General features: G+C 38.1%; 1 protein-coding gene across 2 annotated transcripts in view; it reads right to left on the bottom strand.

Annotated features, from left to right (window-relative positions):
- GLIS3 (GLIS family zinc finger 3) overlaps window positions 1–22,491 on the bottom strand; it is a 486,424-nt gene that overhangs the window by 59,116 nt on the left and 404,817 nt on the right. For both annotated transcript variants that reach the window (XM_077148286.1, XM_077148285.1), the window contains one exon: window positions 18,748–18,898. In XM_077148286.1, coding sequence (XP_077004401.1) covers window positions 18,748–18,898 — 151 coding nt within the window. The remainder of the gene's footprint in view (window positions 1–18,747; window positions 18,899–22,491) is intronic.

Genomic DNA, 22,491 nt, shown 5'->3' with positions numbered 1-22,491 from the left:
GGATGGCATCATTCTGGCAGCTCTTGCCACTCCTCTGGGACCAACATTGCCTGCAGCCCTCTTGGGTCTTCCCAGATAATGAATGACATATCTTACCTCAATATCCACAACTTATGTTTCTTCTCTCTGCCTCACAACTTACATACTTACCCACAGAGAGTTAGTTACACAGAAAGTCAGTAATTTAAATAAACACAAGGCTCAGGCTACCCTGTTTGGCCTCCTGTTCATGTGTTATGTTAACCTCCATGTTGAGTGCAGTACGAACGCAGAAAGAAGAAAGATGGAAGCAAGTATGGCCAGCTGCTCCTGGAAGTTCTTACAGGAATGTTTCTCATCTCTCATTTTGGTAATAAAGGCTGAATTTGCCACAAAAGCCAAAGGTTTAGTAAAAAAAAAATGCTGGGAGGCGGGGCCAAGATGGCGGCTTAGTAAGGTACGTGCGTCTTAGTTCCTCCTCCAAAGCAACTACTAGGTGAACTGAAACAGTGCAGAACAGCTCCTGGGGCCACGACAGGGAATGGACACACAGCGTACCCCAGTCTGGACTGGCTAGTCTGACTGCGAGACTCGGCTGTGGTGAGACCTCCGAGCGGCGCACGATTTCCCGAGCAGTGGCAGCTGTGGCGGCCGGAGCTCCTCCCTCCCTCCTTCCCGGGCGAGCTGAGAGTCTCGGACAGGCAAGTTTCCCAAGCCGAGGTGGCTGGCGCCCCTCTTTTGCGGGCGGCTTCCTGGTCCAGCTACGAGTCTCAGATCAGAAGGCTACCCAAGCCGCGGGGACCCTCCCCCGCGGGCGGCTTCCTGGTCCGGTGGGGAATTCCACAGGCCACGGCGGCCGGTGACCGACGCCCCTCCCCCGCGGGCGACTTCCTGGTCCGGTGGCGAATCCCCGGGCCCGCTGCGGCCGGCGACCAGCCACAGGGTCCCCTCAAGCCGTGGCGGCAGATGCCCCCACCACGCGCGGCCCCCCGAACCAACGGAGAGAATTGGATCGGAAATCGCCAGGCTGTGGAGATCAGTGACCGGGGGGATCCCTTCCAAACACATGAGACAAACGTGTGCCACGAGCACCACCTACTGGGCAGGATAAGAAAAACAGAACCCAGAGATTTCACAGAAAAATCTTTCAACCTTGTTGGGTCCGACACCCAGGGAAATCTGACTAAATGCCCAGAAGCCAGCAGCAGAAGATAACGGTCCACGCTCAGAAGATTGAGAATATGGCCCAGTCAAAGGAACAAACCAATAGTTCAAATGAGATACAAGAGCTGAGACAACTAATGCTGAATATACGAACAGAAATGGAAAACCTCTTCAAAAATGAAATTGATAAATTGAGGGAGGACATGAAGAAGACATGGGCTGAACATAAAGAAGAAATAGAAAAACTGAAAAAACAAATCACAGAACTTATGGAAGTGAAGGATAAATTAGAAAAGATGGAAAAAACAATGGATGCCTACAATGATAGATTTAAAGAGACAGAAGATAGAATTAGTGATTTGGAGGATGGAACATCTGAATTCCAAAAAGAAACAGAAACTATCGGGAAAAGAATGGAAAAATTTGAACAGGGTATCAGGGAACTCAAGGACAATATGAACCGCACAAATATACGTGTTGTGGGTGTCCCAGAAGGAGAAGAGAAGGGAAAAGGAGGAGAAAAACTGATGGAAGAAATTATCACTGAAAATTTCCCAACTCTTATGAAAGACCTAAAATTACAGATCCAAGAAGTGCAGCGCACCCCAAAGAGATTAGACCCAAATAGGCGTTCTCCAAGACACTTACTAGTTAGAATGTCAGAGGTCAAAGAGAAAGAGAGGATCTTGAAAGCAGCAAGAGAAAAACAATCCATCACATACAAGGGAAACCCAATAAGACTATGTGTAGATTTCTCAGCAGAAACCATGGAAGCTAGAAGACAGTGGGATGATATATTTAAATTACTAAAAGAGAAAAACTGCCAACCAAGACTCCTATATCCAGCAAAATTATCCTTCAAAAATGAGGGAGAAATTAAAACATTCTCAGACAAAAAGTCACTAAGAGAATTTGTGACCAAGAGACCAGCTCTGCAAGAAATACTAAAGGGAGCACTAGAGTCAGATACAAAAAGACAGAAGAGAGAGGTATGGAGAAGAGTGTAGAAAGAAGGAAAATCAGATATGATATATATAATACAAAAGGCAAAATGTTAGAGGAAAATATTATCCAAACAGTAATAACACTAAATGTTAATGGACTGAATTCCCCAATCAAAAGACATAGATTGGCAGAATGGATTAAAAAACAGGATCCTTCTATATGCTATCTACAGGAAACACATCTTAGACCCAAAGATAAACATAGGTTGAAAGTGAAAGGTTGGGAAAAGATATTTCATGCAAATAACAACCATAAAAGAGCAGGAGTGGCTATACTAATATCCAACAAATTAGACTTCAAATGTAAAACAGTTAAAAGAGACAAAGAAGGACACTATATACTAATAAAAGGAACAATTAAACAAGAAGACATAACAATCATAAATATTTACGCACCGAACCAGCATGCCCCAAAATACGTGAGGAATACACTGCAAACACTGAAAAGGGAAATAGACACATATACCATAATAGTTGGAGACTTCAATTCACCACTCTCATCAATGGACAGAACATCTAGAGAGAGGATCAATAAAGAAATAGAGAATCTGAATATTACTATAAATGAGCTAGACTTAACAGACATTTATAGGACATTACATCCCACAACAGCAGGATACACCTTTTTCTCAAGTGCTCATGGATCATTCTCAAAGATAGACCATATGCTGGGTCACAAAGCAAGTCTTAACAAATTTAAAAAGATTGAAATCATACACAACACTTTCTCGGATCATAAAGGAATGAAGTTGGAAATCAACAATCGGCGGAGTGCCAGAAAATTCACAAATACGTGGAGGCTCAACAATACACTCCTAAACAACGAGTGGGTCAAAGAAGAAAGTGCTAGAGAAATTAGCAAATACCTCGAGGTGAATGAAAATGAAAACACAACATATCAAAACTTATGGGACGCAGCAAAGGCAGTGCTAAGAGGGAAATTTATTGCCCTAAATGCCTATATCAGAAAAGAAGAAAAGGCAAAAATGCAGGAATTAACCGTCCACTTGGAAGAACTGGAGAAAGAACAGCAAACTAATCCCAAAGCAAGCAAAAGGAAAGAAATAACAAAGATTAGAGCAGAAATAAATTAAATTGAAAACATGAAAACAATAGAGAAAATCAATAAGGCCAGAAGTTGGTTCTATGAGAAAATCAGTAAGATTGATGGGCCCTTAGCAAGATTGACAAAAAGAAGAAGAGAGAGGATGCAAATAAATAAGATCAGAAATGGAAGAGGAGACATAACTACTGACCTCACAGAAATAAAGGAGGTAATAACAGGATACTATGAACAACTTTATGCTAATAAATACAACAATTTAGAGGAAATGGACGGGTTCCTGGAAAGACATGAACAACCAACTTTGACTCAAGAAGACATAGATGACCTCAACAAACCAATCACAAGTAAAGAAATTGAATTAGTCATTCAAAAGCTTCCTAAAAAGAAAAGTCCAGGACCAGACGGCTTCACATGTGAATTCTATCAAACATTCCAGAAAGAATTAGTACCAACTCTCCTCAAACTCTTCAAAAAAATCAAAGCGGAGGGAAAACTACCTAATTCATTCTATGAAGCCAACATCACCCTCATACCAAAACCAGGCAAAGATATTACAAAAAAAGAAAACTACAGGCCCATCTCTCTAATGAATATAGATGCAAAAATCCTCAATAAAATTCTAGCAAATCGTATCCAACAACACATTAAAAGAATTATACATCATGACCAAGTAGGATTCATCCCAGGTATGCAAGGATGGTTCAACATAAGAAAATCAATTAATGTAATACACCATATCAACAAATCAAAGCAGAAAAATCACATGATCATCTCAATTGATGCAGAGAAGGCATTTGACAAGATTCAACATCCTTTCCTGTTGAAAACACTTCAAAAGATAGGAATACAAGGGAACTTCCTTAAAATGATAGAGGGAATATATGAAAAACCCACAGCTAATATCATCTTCAATGGGGAAAAAATTGAAAACTTTCCCCCTAAGATCAGGAACAAGACAAGGATGTCCACTATCACCACTATTATTCAACATTGTGTTGGAGGTTCTAGCCAGAGCAATTAGACAACAAAAAGAAATACAAGGCATCAAAATTGGAAAGGAAGAAGTAAAACTATCACTGTTTGCAGACGATATGATACCATACGTCGAAAACCCGCAAAAATCCACAACAAAACTACTAAAGCTAATAAATGAGTACAGCAAAGTAGCAGGTTACAAGATCAACATTCAAAAATCTGTAGCATTTCTATACACTAGCAATGAACAAGCGGAGGGGGAAATCAAGAAACGAATCCCATTTACAATTGCAGCTAAAAGAATAAAATACCTAGGAATAAATTTAACTAAAGAGACAAAAAACCTATATAAAGAAAACTACAAAAAACTGCTAAAAGAAATCACAGAAGACCTAAATAGATGGAAGGGCATACCGTGTTCATGGATTGGAAGACTAAATATAGTTAAGATGTCAATCCTACCTAAATTGATTTATAGATTCAATGCAATACCAATCAAAATCCCAACAACTTATTTTTCAGAAATAGAAAAACCAATAAGCAAATTTATCTGGAAGGGCAGGGTGCCCCGAATTGCTAAAAATATCTTGAGGGAAAAAAAACGAAGCTGGAGGTCTTGCACTGCCTGACTTTAAGGCATATTATGAAGCCACAGTGGTCAAAACAGCATGGTATTGGCATAAAGATAGATATATCGACCAATGCAATCGAATAGAGTGCTCAGATATAGACCCTCTCATCTATGGACATTTGATCTTTGATAAGGCAGTCAAGCCAACTCACCTGGGACAGAACAGTCTCTTCAATGAATGGTGCCTAGAGAACTGGATATCCATATGCAAAAGAATGAAAGAAGACCCATATCTCACACCCTACACAAAAGTTAACTCAAAATGGATCAAAGATCTAAACATTAGGTCTAAGACCATAAAACAGTTAGAGGAAAATGTAGGGAGATATCTTATGAATCTCACAATTGGAGGCAGTTTTATGGACCTTAAACCTAAAGCAAGAGCACTGAAGAAGGAAATAAATAAATGGGAACTCCTCAAAATTAAACACTTTTGTGCATCAAAGAACTTCATCAAGAAAGTAGAAAGACAGCCTACACAATGGGAAACAATATTTGGAAACGACATATCAGATAAAGGTCTAGTATCCAGAATTTATAAAGAGATTGTTCAACTCAACAACAAAAAGACAGCCAACCCAATTACAAAATGGGAAAAAGACTTGAATAGACACCTCTCAGAGGAGGAAATACAAATGGCCAAAAGGCACATGAAGAGATGCTCAATGTCCCTGGCCATTAGAGAAATGCAAATCAAAACCACAATGAGATATCATCTCACACCCACCAGAATGGCCATTATCAACAAAACAGAAAATGACAAGTGCTGGAGAGGATGCGGTGAAAGAGGCACACTTATCCACTGCTGGTGGGAATGTCAAATGGTGCAACCACTGTGGAAGGCAGTTTGGCGGTTCCTCAAAAAGCTGAATATAGAATTGCCATACGACCCAGCAATACCATTGCTGGGAATCTACTCAAAGGAATTAAGGGCAAAAACTCAAACGGACATTTGCACACCAATGTTTATAGCAGCGTTATTTACAATTGCAAAGAGATGGAAACAGCCAAAATCTCCATCAACAGAGGAGTGGCTAAACAAACTGTGGTATATACATACGATGGAATATTATGCAGCTTCAAGACAGAATAAAATTATGAAGCATGTAATAACATGGATGGACCTAGAGAACATTATGCTGAGTGAGTCTAGCCAAAAACTGAAAGACAAATACTGTATGGTCCCAATGATGTGAATCGACATTCGAGAATAAACTTGAAATATGTCATTGGTAACAGAGTTCAACAGGAGTTAGAAACAGGGTAAGATAATGGGTAATTGGAGCTGATGGGATACAGACTGTGCAACAGGGCTAGATACAAAAACTCAAAAATGGACAGCACAATAATACCTAATTGTAAAGTAATCATGTTAAAACACTGAATGAAGATGCATCCGAGCTATAGGTTTTTGTTTGTTTTGTTTTGTATTGTTTTGTTCTTACTATTATTACTTTTTTTTTTTTTCTCAATATTAACATTCTATATCTTTTTCGGTTGTGTTGCTAGTTCTTCTAAACTGATGCAAATGTACTAAGAAACGATGATCATGCATCTATGTGATGATGTTAAGAATTACTGATTGCATATGTAGAATGGTATGATTTCTAAATGTTGGGTTAATTTCTTTTTTTCCGTTAATTAATAAAAAATAAAAAACAAAAAAATAAAATAAAAAAATACTGGTTCCCTAACTCTTCATTATTCATCCTTTAGCTCTGTACAACTGAGTATAATAGCCTTTTGGGGAACCGTATAGCTAGGAACCTGTATCTGCAATTACCGCTAGCCCTGGGCAAAACTGCATAGTATCTCTTTTTACACTTTGTCTACTCAGTTACCTCCTAGTAGAGGTTACTCTCAAGATGGACTCTGATGGACTCACTTTAATGTTTTCATGAGTTTATGCCCATATACATAGGGATGTGGAGAGATCAGTTTCAGTTAGATCAATCTCAAGAATTCTGATTCCTTGTAGAAAGTGTATTTTGCGGAAATAAACCTCTTTCTTGTTGGGTCTCTCTTGGAATGTGAAGGGTCCCTAAAGTTTGGTATCTCTTTTTCGTTTGCTTTCTCCTACACACTCATTTACATACCTACAAGAGGCGTAGCTTTTAGAAAACATAATCCTTGACTTTCAGAATCTGGCAGAATAAATATGTGACTGCTCCCAATGCCCTCTCTGCCAGCCTGGGGCTCATCATCCTTAGAACCTCATCCCTCTTGTCCTCTGCCAGCTTCTTCCTAAGTGTAAGCCACATTACCTTACACCCTCCCCCTACGGCCCAGGCTGCCTCTTCAGATGTTTGGCTGCAACTGGATGTCTTTAACCTGTAATTATTCCATTTGAGAGCCACTGCTCACTGCTTTTGGGGTTTCCTAGAATGCCCCATGGAGCACTATGAGTTTTGGGCAATGGGCAGTTCAAGTGTTCTGGGGGCTTCTCTCTGTAAGTGAAACAGATCAGTTTTTATGTCTTAAATATGGGACCTTATGAAAAAGCTTTGAAAGCCTACGGACTCTAAGACTACTAAAATGCTTGCTTTAACTAAAATACAAGCTCTGTATGTCATTTAATCCAGCAACTGATTGCAGTAAGAGGGAAATTTGAATTAGAGGAAAAAGTAACATTGGCACTTATAGATGTTATATTTGATCCTAGAGCCCTGTGAAATAGCCCGATGAACAAATTTGCACACTGATGGGAACAGATCCCCTTTCTCTAGAGAAAGAGAGTGAGTAGCTCACTTCCTGCAAATTCACCTCCTAGAAAGTGGGAAAAGGTTTTCTCTAAACCCACAGGGAAAAGGTTCCAGTGAAGACTATATAAAGCCCTGACTTCTCAGAGCGTGGTTTCGTGTTAACAGAAACTCTAGAGTAAGAGTGAACTCTGAAATCCAGAGTCCACGAGTAGTTCAAGAGAGGTCACACGTGAGCAGCGAAGTCCATTGCGAAAGAAGTCCAAACAGCAATGCCCACGTGGCAGTGGAAAACAGGGAGGGCGATGTTGAGGGAAGGCGAGAACAACCTTGACACTGGTAAGGAAACGAAGACACCAAGGAGACAGCTGTGAGTTCTGATGATCCATCCCTGCTGCTAAGGGAGCATACATGGTTTGAGTCATGGCCAGGGCACGGGGATGGCGAAGAACAGTCTGTGACATATTGAGGAAGACACTACAAAAACCAGTCTTCAGAGACAGAGCTGAGGTCACCAGGGATAAGTAAATACAACAATACCCTCTTTATTCCATGCCTTCAAAATGCTCCATTATTATTGCTAATATAGCCAAGTTAATTCAGTAGTGTCCTTCAGTTTAGAGTTTAATGTTATTAACATTTATTTTTAGCATTCACACAGTATTTAAAAAGTAAAACTTCACTATGATTACAGACACCTTGAACATGTTCTTTCTTTTTTCTCTATTCTTCATAAGAAAAGGATACTACCTACTGCTCTCGTTCATTGGAAGGTAAATTCAGCTGCAGCAGAAAGTCAGGATTTTGGATCCAGAAATCTGATCCATAACTTCCTAATCACAAAGGGTTTCAGTCCCTTATTCCAGAATTCTTTGTCCTGCCATCAGTCTGTGCCCTAAGATATTCTTGGGGTAAATACCTCAAAGCAGAAACAATCCTCCCTTCCCACATCCCATTTTGGCACCAGTAAAAAATATATATAATATAAGGAAAATGAGAAGTAATAGTATAAAGACAGCCAAGACTTCACTCAATGGGAATAAAGCTGCAATTTCCTCACCACCTTCCTTTCCTCAACAATGAAGTGTGGAATTATTTTTGTTCACCCACACAAATATTTTTACAGCAAAAACTTGTACATATTGTAAAACTGAATAATTCAGCTTAATCTTGCGTGAAAAACTAACATGAATACAAGGGAATAAAACAGATGTGGAGAATTGAAGCACCAAATTAAGCAGCCCACAAACCTACAAAGGCTTTAACACTAGCTGTATGCATACAGTTGCACCCTGTGCTAAATGGGAATTGGAATTCTAATTTTCTTCACTTGGGTGGTTATAAGATCTCACTTTTAATCAACATATGAGCAGTGCAGGATAACACTGGTTTGGGAGGACAAGTGTAATATCCATGGATAGTTATTTTATTTTTTTGTAATGAGAAACAGAAATATATGTACATGGCACTTCTTATTGAAATTCCCATTAGTGAAAATTCAAATTCAATTAGAGGAAGTCACATTCCTAGTATTCTACAGCCCAGAGCAAGGGTTCACAAAATATGGTCCCTGAGCTAGCAATACCCGGCATTATCTGGGAACTCTGAAGAAATTCGAATTCTTGGGATTCAATCAGACCTCCTGAATCAGAAACTCTGGGGGTGGGGCCCAGAAACCTCAGTTTCCATAAGCCTTCAAGGATATTCGATGCATGCTAAAAGATTGGCTCAGGGCTAGGCAGGGGTAAATCTATAGATTAAAGCTATCAGTGCCTGCAATAGAGTGTATGAAGCTTGCTTCTACCCTCACTGACTTTCCAATCCAATTGGGTAGATAAGTCACAGATACAAGAGGTGTTAAAGAAACAATGCAAACTTTTGATATCAGTTCCATGCAACGTTGGAGGAAACATCACAAAGACATCATTGATAAATGTTCCCCTTTAAATCTCCTTTTGTACCAAAAGTCTCCACCTCCTCTGTCCTTGCCCCTCCACCAATTCCAAGTTGCTCTGTCTCCTTTTCACCTCTGGTGAATTCCAAGCAAAGGAGGACTTTTGAAGCTAATGCAAGTAATAACTATTGCATTTTTATAATGCTCTATGCCTTTTGAAGAAGCTTTATATAGCTTGTGTTATTTGATCTTTACAATTCTCCTATAAAGTTTAACTTATTGGGAAATTAGTGTGCCAGTTTAGAACCATCCAATAAAGTTCCTAAATCAACGACCACTTTTTGAAAGCAGATTACATGAGGCATTTCTACAGAAAATTATTTCTAACCCTTATACATCTGCAAGCTGTCGAAAAAGCAAATATATGCAAGTTAAGAAGGTTGCAAATGTATTAAAATAAAACATTCCACAAAATTGCATTTAAATGAAACATTAACTATCGCAAAGATATGTTGAATTCTGTATGGATTAAACACACTGCTATTTATTATAAAAAAGGATGATGCTGTTGAGTGAGAAGTTCTCATCTTCCAGCAGTGAAGGTGGAGGGAAGGGAACGACTACAGACAATTTCAAAAATTCTTGCTCTAAAAATAAAATCTTTGTTTTCCTTCTGAATAAAACACCAATTTTTTCCCTAAAAAAGTTAAGGTTACATTCAAAATTGGGGTAATTCAACAGGATTTGTATGCTCTAAAATACAACTATTTTATAACTCTATAGAAATGGCACAAATACAATTCTCTCCTCTTGAGATTTCTCTAGTTTCAGCTGCATTCCCTCCTCATTTGACAGGTGGTTTCTGCAGGGCTCAAACATTTCAACCTGGCTTAGGTCATTTGCAAAGGTTGTGTTTTGATGAATTCATACTACAATTTTGGTTTGGAGGGAGCCGTCATTTTTGTGAGCACCCGCGGGACAGATCTTCTTCCCTAGCACATCCTTTGCTCCTGAGAAGACTCTCTGCCAAGGCCAGGCACTGGTTCGGGCCATCGAAGTCTGATATCGCAGACTAACTAATTGTAGGCTTATTTGCTTCATTAGTTCATTGCAGGAGCTGATGGGAAGATCTATACAGGGATTAAACCTTGAAAGCAGGATTGACACTTGATCCACAGCTATGAAATACATCCTCCTCAGATTATCAGATAAATCATCTAAATTTACAGTCTGACCTGGGGCATTATCTATCGGAGTACAGTAACTCTAGACAAAAGTGCAGAGAATCTAAGTGAGTCATCCTTTGAACTTATCACTACCCTGGTTTTCCTGTTCGATCACTCAGTAGCTCTCAGGGTAGCTCAGTAGCAGGTCTGGGGAGCCTGGGGACTTTAATAAGAGTAGAGAAGTGAACACCTCAATTTAAAATCATCCTCAGCATGGCCTCAGTGACATTTGACTGTTTTAATCTAGAGCGCTAGCTTCTTCCTCAGAAATAAAAGTCTTTCTTGGCAATCCTTTCCAATCAAGCTCTGTCTTATCAACCTGTAATGTTTGTTTCAGTAAGGTAAGTCAATGCTTCAGGAAACTTAAAAGATTTGTGTTTGTCAGAACTGTTATCTTCTCTGTTCATCTTAACACTAAGCCAACTATCATCCTTGTGGACTCTTACAATTCTTTGTCCACTCAAAGTTTCCATTTCAAAACCATAACTTCTTCAGACTATGGGTCTTGAACAGTTGTGCCTTCTGAAAGATTATGACATTAAATATGAATATTACACTGCTTCCGATCCTATATCCATCCATACACATCAGGTTTCCATCAACTAGTTTTATAATGAATCAATTCACTAGCACGTAAAGGTTTAAGTGCTTGACAATCATTAAATTTTTCTTCTTAATTTTGTGTAATAGAACGTGAAGGGAACAACTCCAAGTACTTTTGCCATTTAGCCAAGTCATAATCTTCATCAAATTGCCTTAACACTTCAAGTTTTACATTTAACTACTTGAAGAATGGTTTCATCTTACACCTTTGGCATTTTTCACTGTTTGGCTTCCTTCTATAGATCTGCAGCAAAGGTATTGAAGCTGATGTGAACCTACATTTGCCTTGGCAAGTTCATCTATGACACCTTAAGAGGAAGGCTTACAATTTTTGTTTTAAAATTTTTCTTCCTTCCTGGATTTGCCTTGGGTTTGTTGTGTAGTCAGCAAAACAAAAGGCGTACTCAATTTTTTTTTAAAGTCACAAATGAAGAAAGTAAAAATAAAACTGGAGGGAAGCAGAAATAAAGAAAAGAGTTAGACAGAATGAAAATTCCAGGCACAAAGTTGAGCAAAATAGACACCTGCCTGTTTCTAGTGTTCTTAGAGTCATAGAAAATGCAGGTCAGCTTGAAGATGCTTTGTTGATGCCAAGACAACTTAAACTTCCTCTCCTATTATGGCAATCGACCTGCCATAGATGGATGTTCAAAGCCAAGAGCTCAAAAATTTCTGAAGACCAAACGTAGAAAAGAGGAAAACTATTTGTAAAGACAAAGTCGTTTTTAAACAACCTGAAACACCCTATCCAATATACAAAAACACTCATCAAGATGAATGTGAGTCCTGAGTTCTGAAGATGAACCATAGGCTATATATATATATATATATATAAACATATATATACATATATGTATATAGCAGAAGTACGAAAGTTTTAAGTAGATATAAATAAGGCTTTCCAAACCCATTTCCAAGAAGTTTTAATGCAATAAGACTAGCCCATTATCCACAAATCACTTGCATTTGAGGCTAGGCCAGTTTTCAATCAATTCTGGTTAGCTCTGACCCTTCATTATTAGGTTTCAGGTTCACAGTAAGAGCATAGATGACTGATGAAGTAAGGTAAGCTCTGTTTTTTTTTTTAAAGTTTATAGAAAAATCATGCAGAAAACACAGTGTTCCCACATGCCCTCCTATTACTAATGCCACACTAGTACATTGGTGTGGCACTGATGTTGCCATTGATAAAAGAATATCATAATAATTGTGCTATTAACTATATTCCATAATTTATATTAGCATTCACTGTTTGTTTTGGATAGCCCTAAATTTTTTTTTAATTTCTAGTAAAAATACCAAAGGTATGAAAGGAAAACGTCCCCTTGTAACTATACTCAGATAGTGGTATTAATTATATTCACAGTGTTGTGCTATCATCACCACCATCCATTACCAAAACATTTTCATCACCCCAAACAAATTCTATACTAATTAAGCATTAACTCCCCATTGCCGACATCCATCCCAGTCCCTCGTAACTGATATTCTAATTTCCGACTTTATGAATTTGCTTAATCTAGTGATTTCATATCAGTGAGATCATATAATATTTGACCTTGTCTGTCTGGCTTATTTCACTCAAGCTGACGTCTTCAAGGTTCATCCATATTGCATATATCAGAACTTCATTTCTTTTTATGACTGAATTATGTTCCATTGTGTGCATATAACACCACATTTTGTTTATCCATTCATTGGTTAATGGACATTTGGGTTGCTTCCATCTTTTGGCAATTGTGAATAATGCCATTGTGAACACAGGGGTGCAAATATCTGTTCAAGTCCCTGCTTGCAATTCCTTTTTCTACCTAGAAATGAGATTGTCAAGTCATATGGTAATTCTGAACCTAACTTTTTGAGGAACAGCCAAACCTTCTTCCACTAAGGATGTACCATTTTACATTCCTACTAACAATGAATGAGTGTTTTTATTTCTCCACAGCTTCTCCAACATTGGTTATCATCTGTTTTTTTAAAAAATAGTAGCCATTTTAGTGTGTGTGAACTGGTATTTCAATGTGGTTTTGATTTGTATTTTCCTAATAGCTAATGGTGGGTGGGTGACCACGGCTCAGCAGGAGGAATTCTTGCCTGCCATGCCAGAGACCTGGGTTTGAGTCCTGATGCCTGCCCATGCAAAATAAAAAAAACCTAATAGCTAATGGTGATGAGCATTTTTCATGTGCTTTTTTAGCCATTTGTATACCTTCTTTGGAGAAATGTCTATGCAAGTCTTCTGCCCATTTTTAAAAACAGGTTCCTTATCTTCTAGTCATTTAGTTGTAGGATTTCTTTATACATTCTAGACATTAAACCCTTATCAGATATGTGGTTCCCAAATATTTTCTTCCATTCTGTACGTTTTCTTTTTACTTTCATGATGAAATATTTTGATGCACAAAAGTTTTAAATTGTGATCAAATCCCATTTATCTATTTTTTTCTTTTGTTGCTTATCCTTTTGGTGTAAAGTCCAAGAAGCCATTGTTTAACACAAGGTCCTGAAGATGTTTTCCTGTTTTCTTCTAGGAATTTTATAGTTTTGATTCTTATATTTAGTTTTTGAGCGATTTTGAGTTAATTTTTGTATATAAAGTGAGGTAGGTGTCCACTTTCTTTTTTTTGCATATGGATATTCACTCTTCTCAGCACTATTTGTGAAAGAAACTATTCTTTCTCCATTGAGCGGAGTTGGCACCTTCGTTAGAAATCAATTGATCATAGACGTGAGTGAAGGTTTATTTCTGAATTGTCCATTTGCCATCACTTCTCTATATGTCTGTCCTTGTGTCAGTAGCATGCTGTTTTGATTACCGTGGCTTTGTAATAAGTTTAAAAACTGGAAGGATGAGTCCTTCAACTTCATTCTTTTTCAAGATAGTTTTGGCTATTTGAGCCTCCTTATCCTTCCATAAAATTTGATGATTGGTTTTTCCATTTCTACAAAGAAAGCTGTGAGAAGTCTGATTGGGATTGTGTTGAATCTGTAAATCACTTTGGATAGTATCAACATCCCCATAATACTTAGCTTTATACTCCATGAACACAGAGCATCCTTCCATTTATTTAGGACTTCTTTGATTTCTTTTAGAAAACAACATCTTGTAGTGCTCCATGTATAAGTCCTTTACATTCTTGCTTAAATTTATTCCTAGCTACTCAATTCTTTTAGGTACTGTTTTGAATGGAATATGGAATTTTTTCTTGACTTCCTCTTCAAATTATTCATTACTAGTGAAGAGAACCACTATTGACCTTTTTTTTTTGCATGGGCAGGCTGGAAACAAACCTGGGTCCCTGCATGGCAGGTAATAACTCTGCCTGCTCAGCCACCATGGCCTGCCTCACCATTGATTTTTAAGTGTTGATCTTGTACCCTCCTAATTTTGCAGAATTTGTTTATTAGCCCTAATAACTTTGCTGCAGACTTTTCAGGATTTTCTATTTATAAGATCATGTAATCTGCTAATAGGGAAAATTTTACTTCTTCCTTTATAATTTATAATTATAAATTATAATTCCTTTATAATTTGGATGCCTCTGATTTCTTTTTCTTGCCTAACTGCTCTGGCTAGAACTTCTAGTACAATGTGGAATAACAGTGGTGACAGCGGACATCCTTCCCTTGTCCCTGATCTTAGAGAGAAAGCTCTCAGTTTTTCACTGAGTATGATGTTAGCCATGGGTTTTCATATATGCCCTTTATCGTGTTGAGGAATTTTTCCTTCTCTTCCTAGGTTTATACATGTTTATCAAGGCTGGATTTTATCAAATGCCTTTTCTGTAACAATTGAGATGATCATGTGTTTTTTTCCCTTTATTCAGTTAATGCCGTGAATACGTTAATTGACTTTCTTATGTTGAACCACCCTTGCATAACTGGGGTAAATCCCCCGTGATAATTGTGTCTAATTCTTTCAATATGCTGCTGGATTTGGTTTGCTAATATTTGTTGACGATTTCTGCACCTGTATTCATAAAGGATATTGGTCTGTAGTTTACTTTTCTTGTGGTATCCTTTTCTGGCTTTGGTTTTAGGATGATGTTGGTTGGCCTCATAGAATGAGTTAGGGTGTGTACCATCCTTTTCTATCCTCCTACCGTTTTGTTGTACTTGTTACAAATATATCTACATACATTGCATCACGTCCTGAACCACAGATTCACCATTATTTTTTATGATTTGGATTTCAGAATTTGTAAGAAGTAAAAAGTGGACCTACATACCAAAAAGCATGGGACAATAGTACTGGCATTTATAATTACCCATATGCTAATCTTTAACAGAGTTCTTTATTTCTTTATGCCTCTTGTGCTATTTATGGTCTCTCTTGAGCACTGCTTATAGGGCAGGTAGAGTGGGACAAACTTTCTCAGCTTTCGTTTATCAGTGAACGTCTTACTCTCCCCCTCATTTCTGAAAGACAGTCTTACCAGATATTAAATTCTTGTTTTGCAACTATTTTCTTCCAGCACTTTAAATATTTTGTCTTACTGCTTTCTTGCCTCCATGGTTTCTGATAAGCAATCGACACAATCTTATTGAGACTTCGTTGTTACATAACATGTTGCTTTTGTCTTGCAGCTTTCAGAACTCGGCTTATTGCTCTTGGCATTCAGCAGTTTGACTATTAGGTGCATGGTTCTCTTCAAGTTTATCCTGTTGGGTTTCTTTGATATGCATATTCATGTCTTTCATTAAATTTGGGAAGTTCTCTGCCATTATATTTTTGAATATTTCTTCTACCTCTTTCTCTGTTTCTTCTTTTTCTTTGATTTCCATAATACGTACATCGGTACTTTTTATAGTATCCCACAGATCTCTTATGCTCTGTTTGCTTTTTAAAACTCTTTTGTATTTTATATCCTCAGCCTGTATCATTTCAATAGTCTAGTGTTTGAGTTCACTGATTCTATCTTCTGCTGCCTCCAAATATGGTTGATACCCATAGGGGGTTTTTCATTTCATCTACCATGCTCTTTCACCCAAGTATTTCTATTTGGTTCCTTTTTGCAATATCTGTCACTTTATTAAGACTCTCATATTATTTATTCCTTTTGAGGATGAAGGCTTTGCCATGATGGCATTTCCTGATATACTTTAGATCTTTCTCTATATTTTCCTTTATTTCCTTCAGTGGACTGAGGATGACTTTTTTAAAAAGTCTTTGTCCAAAGTCTGTTTTTCTTCATTGATGGTTTCTAGATTTTTAATCTCATTTCTTTGGATGGGCCATTATTTCCTGTTCCTCTGCTTGTCTTGATAACTTTTGCTGCACATGGTACATTTTAATATTTTAAAACGTTAACTCTGGAATTTAGTTTCAGATCTGTCTGTTCCTTGAGTTTGTATCCAGTTAATAATATGACATAGATTTCCTTGAATGCCAGGAGTTAACAAAACAAACGAATGTAAAAAAAGTTGCTTTCACAGTGTTTGCAAATTAGCTCTGCATTGGCTGGTGCCCTCCTTCAGGGTTTAGCTTTCCTATCAAGAAGATCAGCTTGAGGCAAATGCAAAGTCTTCTTCCATCTTTTCCTGGGTCTGGTCCTGGGTTTGTGCTCATTTGTGGCCTTAGGAATTCCCTGTTTGAAGGAGTTTTTTTTCTTTGGCATGGGCAGGCTCCAGAAATTGAACCCAGATCTCTGACATGGCAGGCAAGAATTCTGCCACTGAGCCACCGTTGCACCACCTCTGTTTGCAGGAATTTTAAAGCCCTCACTAGTCCCTATGAAACTGATTTTCTCTTCCTCCCAGGTGCTCTCTTGTATGACTGAAAACTGGTAATCCTTTGCCCAAGCTGCTTTGACTTATTTCTTTCATTATTTTAGATATCTGCAAGCTGCTTCTGCCTGTCAGGCCTGTTCTGGGATGGTGAGCCCAAGACAAGCACTCTTGTTCAGTCTTTCAGGCTAGCAATCTATAGAGGTCACTCTGCACATAGGGTTTCCTCGGCCTTCTCCGGAACATGGCTCAGGATCCATGGTGGGAATGCAGGCTAGCTCCATACCATTTTGGGGGGGGGGGGGGGGGCAGTCAGAGAGTGGTAAGCAAGGGTGCCATGAGATTCTCCTAGCATTTTTAAAGCTGAGTTTTCTTGATTCAGCCCTGGCCCAGCTATTACAACCCTTGAATTGTTTTCTGGAGTTTTGAGGAAGATGGCTTTGCCAGTTTTTGCTAGTTGTTCAAAACCTCTGTGGGGGAACTGTAATCTGGAGCGCCTGATGCCACCTATAATTGTTTCAAATTGGTTGTTTAATGCACTAGAATAAAATGTTCATATATTAAATATTTGCCAAATGAAGCATGCATAAGCACCAACAAAAGCTAGTCCCACTTTTTCTTATAAATACCTAATATAAAATATTTATATGTGTGTGTGGATGACATTATATATTGTCATATTTTATGTGTGCATACGTACCTATCCCTTAAACCTCTGTTTAAGGTCAACCCTTCAAGTAAACTTTAATCTCGTCTGTGTGGGTCTCAGAAAGCAGGGGCTCTAAACTTTCCAAGAGTAAGTTCCTAAAGTATTTGAAAAAGGGCCACAGAAATATGGGCCATCAATAATGATGCCTTGAGGATTGGCCCTGTTGAAATATTTGCTTAATGTCCTTCTCCCAGCATTTGGATTGGCCGAGAACTGTCAGTTTGAAAATTTATACAACATATCACTGGCCTATACTGCAGTAATGTATCAATAAATTCTTAATTCTTTATAAATTCTTAGTACTTTTAAAAAGAAAAAGGCAGGAAATGGAAACTTCCCATTGCCTAGAATATAAAGCCAGTGGTACTTCTGCTTTCATATTTATGGTATGATGGTAAGAATTTTAATCAATTATGTATAAACAAGTACATCACCATTACAGAGAGTGGAAAATACACCAAAGTCCAGATTAAGAAATCAAAAACCTCTTCCCTACTACATATAGTCCTTGATTTTTCACTACATAATGAAACGTTCCAAATACCGAGTCGTCTATTATTCGATCTCAGGCAAAAGGAAGCTTGTCTGGGGGTGATATTCCACTCCCTCCTGGACGGCTGGCAAACATTAATGAACATTTTTACAAGTTGGCTTACTGATGTGAAAGTATTCCTAGAGACCTGGGGTGTCCTTTTAAAAGGCAAAGATGACAAAGACTGTTCCATTAAGAAATCCACATGCAATCCAGTTACCTGCTTAGGGGAGAAACATTTCCTTTGAGTGTAAATCAAGTTAATACATTTACGATAACTGAGTGCACTGAACTTTTGGCAGAAGACCAGAAGAGACCTAACATTATTTTACTCTGTTTCTTTATGAGAAAAAAAACAATCTCTTGCCAAACCTGGCTCATGAATCAGATGGAGAAGGGGGCAATTTGGAGCACACTGATAAAACAAAATGCAGATAAATTTAGGAATGCTTCTGCTCGAGAGAACCTTCCCTTCAAACAGGGTGGAGGGCCTAGAGAAGGGCAGTTTTGGGTCTGAGCCCACATCTGCCGTCGTTACCTGGATAGAGGTCTGGCCCGGGCCCGGGCCCGGGAGACCGGCCCACGGCTCCATCGGTAGCGGCGTCCCGGGGGGAAGCGGCCGGCTGCAGGGGCTGCACCGTGAGGCAGTCGCTGAGCAGGTCCGGGTGGAGCTCCGCACTGGACCGCAACTACAGGACGAGAAAACAGAACAGAGCTGGAGACGCAAAGCTGGTCCTTGGGACACTTTCCTGGAAAGGCACCATACTTTAAGGCTCAACGCAATCCAATCCACAAATATTTATCAAGGAGCAACTATGAGCCGGGCACTGCTCTCAACCCAGAGTCAACAAAAGGGCCAGTTCTCTGATCTCAACACCTGGCAGGTGCTTCAGGAAAAACGAATCAGGATAAGGTGGCCAGAGTCGAGTTTCGCTTCAGTCCTTCATATTTCCACTTCTGGGAACCCAACTTCCTATTATGTTTCATTGCTATGTATCTTATCAGAAGTTGTAGTGATAACCAAAAACAAACTCAAGAATATTTAGTACCTATTGGAAAGTGCTCTTAAAATACAGAGATACTGCCATGAAAAATATCCCAGAGATAACTGAGAAATAACCAATGAGACTTGACTCCTATAGATTTTATATGAACAGAAAATTCCACAAGTTAAATTAAAAATTAATATATCAAGGAGAATGATGAAAAGAAAAAACACAATGTAATTAACAGCAACAAAACCCAACAGTTAAGCTTAATGAATAAGCTGTCAAGAAAAAAGACAAAAAAACTTAAATCTTCATTTTATTACATATGTCAAATTATATGTATTCTGTATATATTAGAGTGTTACATGTCAAAAAAAAGTCATAAAAATAATAGAATGAAGTACAGGCAAAAACTTATCTGACCTGTTTATCAAAGTGGATTTTGTAAACTTAATTCCAATGGAAAATATCACAATGGAAGGTTTAATTACATAAAAAAACATTAACCTACTTGTACAAAAACATAACTCCTCAAAATCAATCTAGAAATATATTTGCTACAAACGCTGCAAATGGTTATCATTTTCAGTATTTAAAGAGAACTCGTAAATTAATTTTATAAAGACAATGCTAAGGCTGGGAGAATATTTACTCATTCAACAAATATTAGAGGGTCATTCATTTGTCTAGACCGGAGGGATACTTCTTTATGGAACTTATACCCCAGGGGGGGGAACAGATAATGAACAAATAAAATACGTACAGTATTAGATGATGATGAATGCTTGGGAGAAAATTAATTCAGAGGAGAGAAACTGCATGTAAGGATGGGTGTGGCAACTTTAAATGGGGGATCAGGAAAGCCTCTTGGAGTCGGCTCTATAAAAAGCCTTGCAGGAAGTGAGGGAGTGGGCCCGACAGACATCGGGGGGGAAGAACGTGGCTACCCTGGGGTAGGCCTGGATTATTTGAAAAAAAAGTAAGGCTGGGTGGAGAGAGTTTGGGAAAGAAAAATAGAAGATGAAACCAGAGATGCAAAAGCAAGAGGGGGTCCAAATCACAGGCCTTCATGTGAACGGAAAAGTTGAAAAAGAAGAAATGGAAATGATAATGGAACAGCTGAAAAAGAAGAAATGGAAATGATAATAATGGAATGTCAAAACTTTTTCTAACTTATTAAATTATCAAAAACTCTGAAAAGAATAATATGCAGTGATAGTGAAGATACAGTGAGAGAGGCAATTCTTAAATACTGCTAATGGAAATGTACATTAGTGCAAACTTTTTAGATGTTATCTGGCAAAAGTTTTCAAGACTCACAATTGAAATCGCTTAATCTTAGAAATTATGTTAAGGATATAATAAGTGTGAATGAAGATTTATGCCAAAGAAATATATATTTATATTAATCACTCTTTAGTAATGTATAGCACTATTTAATTCAATACTAAAAATTGGAAACTTTGCTTAAACATCCACAATTTAAGGCTAATAACTATCTTACATCAATTTGATAGATTATAAACCATAAAAATGATGTTTATGAAGATAAAAGCAAAATATGAACTTGTATAAACAAAATGGTAACAATTACATGAAAATGCATAGATAACATACTGGAAGGAAACAGAATCCAATATTTTTATTTTTGGTTCTCAGCAACAACATTATGAATTCATTTCCTCTACTTTTTTTTTCTTTCATTTCCTCTGCTTTCCACATTTTTTACAATCCTTGTGCTGAAGCCAACTTGTACCAATTCAAGAGCGTCAACTGTGCATATCTTTTCCAAACTTTCTGGGCAGTGATGTCAGATTAATAGCTTGAAATCGGTCATGGTGAGATTATTTACACCATGGAAATTAGCAAACTTTACAAACTAGGGCTTCTTCTTCTTTTTTTTAATCTGGACAGCTTGCTGTTAAAACATTTCAAGCACACCACTGACAATGATTATGAACCACACTGATCAGAAAAAACATACATACATCAGGAAGTTATTGTTTAGACAGCAGTATTTCTTGGATCTCAAAAAGCTTTATTAAGAGACAAATACGTGTCCACGTCTTAGTCCAGGAAAGGACTAAGTACAGGGAAGGAACATCTCACTCATGTAGCAAATGAGACATAATTATATTATAATTTCCCCAGCTTTGGCACTCTGGAATCTCTGACCAAGAATGTCGGCAACTGATGCCAAAGCCTCTCAGGATTTTTTTGGAGCTATGTTTGTTATTTTGGCACTAACCTAACTCATGCTGCAAAAGAAAAATGGGGAAAAACCTAGGCTTAGAATGAGTTCTGGCGATCATTTTTAATTAATCTTCTGTCATTACGATGTGATCTGGGGCCCACAAGTTCTACTCAGTGCAGACATGAATCCCTCTCCACTTTCTCTTACCAACTGCTCCAGAGCTCTACGGTTATTAGCACCAGTGAGGTCTTTCCAAGGTATTTCACGGCCACAGTTACTCCTGGAGTCAAAGGCAGGCGATTCTTCCTTAGTATCAACAAGTATTCATGTTTTGCAAGAGACACTGTGGTGAGAATTAATTTGGTTTTCTCTGGAATTAGGCATGGTTCTAGAAACTGCTTCTTAAATTGAACATACCTTGAGGGCCTTATGTGAATATTTCAAAAGAGGATCAAATGCATAGAAATGCATCATTGATATGTAAATTTAGTGCCCTTTACCCTCCACCCTCCTCCCATGTCATCAGACAAGCAGAGGGCCTTTTCCAGGTCAGTTAAGGTCTACAGACATTCTCTGCTCCAGGAATCATCTAAAGGATGAGGTGGAGGTACATGGCAGAATTTCCTGGGAAGAGATTCTTTCAATACCACACAGTTTTATATTTGGAGTAAAAAAATCTCAACTATCGAACGAAGCCGAACAGGTTGGGTTAAAGTAATTCAGAACACAGGGGTAAGGAAGACAGGTTTTAGAACCACACATACTCTTTGAGACCAATGGGAAAAACGTTTATTTGATCTGGAACTGAAATTTTCTGTAGTACATAATCTAATTCAACCTATCTGTATAGCTCATTTGAACAACTGAAACACAGAAAGCACAGAATAAGAAAGAGGTCCTTTAATCCTGTATAGATGATTGTAATGCCTGGAAACATCTTAGAGTATATTAAACAGATAATCAAAAAGCATTGACAAAGTCCCCTGAGGGAGGGGAGAAAGACTATGGAGTTATTAAACCTTATCATCAGGGAATCCCCTGATACTGTGTCAAACTTTCGGGACACCCAAATCAATAGGCCATGCCCTCGATCATGATG

This window comes from Tamandua tetradactyla, chromosome 2 (genome assembly GCF_023851605.1).
Source record: "Tamandua tetradactyla isolate mTamTet1 chromosome 2, mTamTet1.pri, whole genome shotgun sequence".
Taxonomy (NCBI): domain Eukaryota; kingdom Metazoa; phylum Chordata; class Mammalia; order Pilosa; family Myrmecophagidae; genus Tamandua; species Tamandua tetradactyla.
Note: the sequence above shows the minus strand (reverse complement) of the source record. Positions and strands in the feature narration are given on the sequence as shown.